Here is a 5,638-nt window from a genome sequence, read left to right as displayed (position 1 = left end):
TCTTTCTCTCTCTCTCTCTCTCTCTCTCTTTCTTTCTTTCTTTCTTTCTCTCTCTCTCTCTCTCTCCCTTTCTTTCTTTCTTTCTTTCTTTCTTTCTTTCTTTCTTTCTTTCTTTCACATTTATTTTGTGCTAAATCTATTCCTAGACAGTAAGTCTTTTTCTTCTGTGCAGTCTCCTCTTATGGCTTAGAAAGTTTGTTCCTGATCAGTGGTGGTCAACTCCATGTGGCAGGGCAACTCATATATGGATTAATATGATCCTGAGTTCTGATACTGGGTGCTTTGTTCACTTGGCTGTGTTTAGTGACTGGAGAATCCACAGCTAAACCTTTAAGTTGAGCATTACTTCCTACATTTTTAAGCATGTGCAACACAACTTTAGCAGTGTTTTTAGCAACCAAACCTGTCCAGCTCCACTGTGGCCTGGGCACATCCACTGACACCAGCAGTGTAAGGTCAGAGTGGCAGACATGGCTCCTTTAAAGTGAACCTTTTAGCTAGATACTTCATGGTTTCCCCTGGCCTTTTGATATGCAAACTTTGGATGGTCTGGACAGGTTCAGTATTCTTAAAGTGAACACAAAGACTTAAACCATTTGATTTGAATAACTTTTTAGGGATTTCTGGATCTAGAGGGTAGTAAACCATTTTCAACAGGTTACCACAGGCTGTTACAAGAAGAGGGTGCCTCCATTTTTTTTTTCTCATTCATTCAAGAATAATACATAAATGAACTTGTATGGCATCTACCTTTTTAAAAACATTTTTTCCTACTTGTAATTTTCTAGAGATTTCTAGAACATTTATCAGTATTTGTTTCTTTTTATTGCTGAATAATGTTCTAACATAATGGATTTACAAATTTAACAGTTCCCAGGGCTAGAGAGATGACTCAGCTGCCAGAGCACTGCTCTTCCAGAGGACCTGGGTTTAACTCCCAACACCCGCATGGTGGTGAACTATCCTGGCTTCCTTGGTTATCATGTATGCACATGGTAGACAGATGTAGGGGCAGGCAGAACACGATACATGTAACATCAAGTGAATGCACTGTCATCGGCTGACTGGGTGGGACTGGATGGAATTGGCACTACTTCCTCAACAGTCTGTGAGCTGATAGAGTGGAGAAAACTCCTCAGGCCTGGAGAGTTAGTTCTGCTGTGAGAGTTCAGATTATATCCTTGTGTTCTCAGGAGCTATAGTCTCACATTCATTTTGGATTCAGTGGCTCATAGTGGTAGAGGTTTTAATTTGTTGTTTTCTCTCTCATTTTTAGGAATTGGTTCATTTAATCTAAATGATCAAATTTATGCTCAAAGTTGTTCGTAGTATTTCTTTATTCTTTTGATAGCTACAGGGATTTTTAGAAATATTTGTTTCATTATCTTGTGACCCGTCTAGCAGGTCCAGTTATTCGAGGGTCTTGAGGGGACCTTCTCCTAAGAACCAAATGGGGGGAGGGAGAGATGGACACCAAGTGCAAGAACAACACATGGAAGCAGTCTGAGTAGCATCAAGGTGTCACTATATTCAGCAAGGCTCAAGGCTTATTAAATGCACGAGCAAAAGGGGAAGTACTTCTCAGCAGGAGGAATGGGGCANNGGAAATGCACAAGCAAAGGAGGAAGTACTTCTCAGCAGGAGGGATGGGGCAGCAGAAATGCACAAGCAAAGGAGGAAGTACTTCTCAGCAGGAGGAATGGGGCAGTGGAAATGCACAANCNAAGGAGGAAGTACTTCTCAGCAGGAGGGATGGGTCAGCGGAAATTTTTCTTTTGGCGACTACACGGAGAGGCAGGAACTTGGTGGTATCAGGGTACATCTTGTGGTCAGGACATTCGGCGCTGACTTAGGGCTGGAACATTCTGTGGTTGTTCTCAGAGCAATGCGTCTGTGGCCCGCTTTTGACCCCCTTTTCTTCTCGGGGGGGGGGGAGAGGCCCAATTCAGAGATCAGGACAATTGTGTTGTCTTAATAGTTCCCAACAATCTTACAGGTGGGGGATAGCTTTGAAGCAAGATTTTACTGTATAGTCCAGACTCAAACTTATGATCCTCCTGCCTCTGCTACTCAGATGCAAGGATTGCAGGTATGCTTCACCATGCCAGGTTTTATGTAATGCTGAGAACTGAACCTGGGACTTCACCCATCCTTGTCAAGCATTCTACCAAGTGGTCCTGTAGGTGTAAACCAGACTGGCCTCCAATTCTCCTGCCTTTACATCCTGAACTCTTTGAGTAAAGGTGTATGCCACCATTTAATCTAGACAATTTCTCATTGTTATCCTTTCCCGGGTGTTCTAGATTGTGTCAAGCTGACAACTAAAACCAGCCATTGCAGTTTATAAGTCTGCCTTTCTCTTTACTAACTGATAAGATGAATGTGTATCAAAGAATTGTCTTAATTCCCTTGACTGAGACTGGTGGTGCGTGCCTCTAATCCTAGCACAAAGACAGGCAGCTCTCTGTGAGTTCAAGGCCAGCCTGGTCTGCACAACAAGTTCTAGGCTACATAATAAGAATTTGTCTCAAAAAGGCAAGTGCTACCACACCTGACATACTATGTTTTTCTAAAAGACAGATACAATTGTATGTATGTGAATAGTGTGAAATGATAATCAGCTAATCATATGCTAATGCTAATCAGAATATGCCCTGCCTCTCATGGTTATCATTGTTGGTGAGAATGTGTCACTTTAGAAAACCTGTGGCAGGGAGGCTGGAGAGATGCTAGAGTTGGAGAGCACTGGCTGCTCTTGCAGAGGACCTGGATTTGGTTCCCAGTACCCACATGCTGACTCACAACTGTCTGTAACTTCAATTCCAAGTGATTTGATGCCCTCTTCTGGCCTCCAAGGCCACTGCACACAGATGGTACACATGCTCATGTGCAAGAAAAGCACTCATACACATAAAATTAAAAAAAAAATTAAAACAAAACAAACAAAAAGTCCCTCCTGGAGCAGGGGAGACCTGCATGCCATGCAGTCAGGAGACCCCGAGTTTGATTCTGGATGGCGGTCCATGCCTGTGATCTCAGTGCTAGAGTCGGGGGCAGGAGGATCTGGAGGTGTTCTGCTGGCTTTCCAACCTAGCCAAATCGGTGAGCTCCAGGGTCACTGAGTTCCCCTTGTCTCAAAAATTAAGGGGGACTCAGGACTTCAAGGACAGCCTGCTCTAAATAGTGAGTTTCAGGACAGCTGGGGCTACATAGTGAGACTGTGCCAAAACACCAGGGGTGGGCAGCAGTTGAGGAAATTACCTGACATTGACCTTGAGCTTTCAAATGCACACACATACACTATAATTACTCAAATGCATACACACATATACACACACACATCTACTCAAGTGCAGACACACACACACTAATCTACTCTGCTAATCTTTTTTGGTTTTAGTGTGTTTGTAAGGGAGAGTATGCTGATGCATGGTGGTCAGAGGAGAATTTGCAGGAATTGGTTCTGTCCTTTTACCGTGGAGGTCATGGGGATTGAGTTAGGTCATCATGCTTAGGGACAAGAGCCATGCTGGTTAATCTTACTCGGTTTGCCAATCTGTTTCTCTCTTCTTAAAATACCTTTTATTTTTATTTATTTATTTAATTTATTTATTTTGAGATATTGTCTACTCCAGCTAGCTTTGTGGTTGTGGCCTGGAACTTTCTATGTAGATCTACTTGCTTGTGCCACCGACATTAGTTCAAGGATGCTTTCATCCCTGGATGCCCAGCACACCCGTCTCCTGCGGTTTGGGGTGTAGTCAAGTGGTAGAGCGCTACCATGGACAAGCAGTCTGGGTTCTAGCTCTTCCTCCCATGCTCTCACTATCACGACTGATGCTCACGCCATCACACTTTGACCGTTCAAGCCCTTAGGTTTTTTTTCCATTGGAATTGAGGCTCAGAATGTCTCAGTCCCTCTGTGCATCTTAAATCCCTAGCCTACTTTTCTCTCATGTTTGTTTTCTTCTCTGAGGTTTCAGTTGTCCCTACAGGTGTTTAATCTTCTGTGAGTTAGGAAAGAAACTCTCCTTTATCCTGTGAAATAAGGCAATCTCAGAATCATACCCATTATCTTGCCTTCTGTAATCTGGACAACTTCCATATTCCTAATAGAGGCTCAGTTGGATTCAGGTTTTTGTTTCTTTGTTTGCCTTTGGCTTGTTTTGTCTTTTTGAACACGTCTCAGTTGTGTTACTCCAGGCTGGCCTTGAATCGATGATCTTCCTGCCTCAGCCTGTTAAATGCTAAAATCCTAGGTATGTGTGTGTGTATCTGTGTGTGTTGTGTGTCTCCATTCCCAACTTGGAATTTAGGTATACTATTGTTTGGTTCTAAGGGTTATCCTAGGTTTCAAACACTTGCTAGCTGTTGTCAGGAGTAGAAACTCTGGTGTTAAGAGCCAAGTATGTTAGTGTACACCTGCAGTCTCAGCACTGGCCAAGCAGGACAGGAAAATCAGCAGTTCAGGGCTGTCTTGGGCAACATGAGCCCAGGCGCCAAACAAAAAAATGACTGACTTGGAGCTAGCAGTCCAGGGATAATTTCTCCACTGTCTGAGGAAGAGTAATTTGTTCCCTGTGTTCCTGTGATCTGAGAATCAAGGTATGTCCAGGAGCTACATGGAGCCATAGGCTTGTAGAGTCATTCTCAGGTGTGTGGACAGAGGCCTGCTAGAGACCTAACATCCAGGGTGACCTGACATTGGGTGATCTGAGAATGCTTCTCTGGGACTGCCTTTGAATAGGGAGAGACAGGCCTGCTGGAAAGAACACTCTGGCCGGTTGTTGTTGTGGGCTTGAAAGGTAAGGGGTCACTGTTGCTGTTGTTGTCATTACTAGGGCAGCGTGGACATTCTCAGGCTGACTCTCCAGAGTGAACCGACAGGAGATGAACTTGAGCACATAGCCCAGAAGGTATCAAGGTGTCTGTTGGGGGCAAGGCCTCCTCTCAGCCAGTTCTTTCTTGCTGCTGGTCCCTCACCTTAGTGTTGCCTGGAGCCACCTCTGTTGCTGCAAGCCCAAGAGCATCTCCTTTCAGACACGCCCAGCTAGCTCAGCCTCCTGCTTTGGGAAGTGGGAGACACCCCCCCGCCACACTAAAATGAAAGCTATCCCAAGTTTTCTACTAACGTTCCTTGTCCTGAGTCCTTGTTGCTGTGTGGCTGCTCTTGGAGGGGAAAGAAGTCAGACTGAAGCTTCTTGTAGGTCTTGAGGTGTGGGTCAGGGCAGGAGATCCTTGTTGCTGTGTGGTTTCTGAGACTTCTCTCTGTCTCTCTGGCAGGTGGGCAGGAAGACCTATGCCATGGTGTCTGGCCACTCCTCAGGTCATTCTCTGGCTTCAGAACTGGTGGAGTCCCATGATGGCCATGAAGAGATCATTAAGGTGAGCTCAGCCCACCCTTCTTTTTCTTTCTACTTTACCCCTGCAGGTACACAAAGGGAGCTGCTCATTGACGGAGAGCTTGTAGGTGGAAAAGAGTGTGTGTGGGTGTGGGTGTGGGTGTGTGTGTGGGTGTGTGTGTGCGCGCGCGCGCCCGCTCGCTAGCTCCTGCTCAGCTTCAGGGATTTTAATACCCGAAGTCCAGAACCTGTAGTGAATGGCTTTGGCGGAACCTGGACCCAGGCATGGGAATGAA

General features: G+C 45.2%; 1 protein-coding gene across 2 annotated transcripts in view; it reads left to right on the top strand.

Annotated features, from left to right (window-relative positions):
* Tuft1 (tuftelin 1) overlaps positions 1 to 5,638 on the top strand; it is a 48,757-nt gene that overhangs the window by 16,403 nt on the left and 26,716 nt on the right. The window contains exons 2-3 of one of the 2 annotated variants that reach the window (XM_021157898.1): positions 4,842 to 4,916; positions 5,284 to 5,385. In XM_021157898.1, the coding sequence (XP_021013557.1) occupies positions 4,842 to 4,916; positions 5,284 to 5,385 (177 nt within the window). The remainder of the gene's footprint in view (positions 1 to 4,841; positions 4,917 to 5,283; positions 5,386 to 5,638) is intronic. The other variant, XM_029474773.1, reaches the window with a different exon arrangement.

Source organism: Mus caroli, chromosome 3 (assembly GCF_900094665.2).
Source record: "Mus caroli chromosome 3, CAROLI_EIJ_v1.1, whole genome shotgun sequence".
NCBI classification, from domain to species: Eukaryota; Metazoa; Chordata; class Mammalia; order Rodentia; family Muridae; genus Mus; species Mus caroli.
This window is presented reverse-complemented; position numbering and strand designations above follow the sequence as displayed.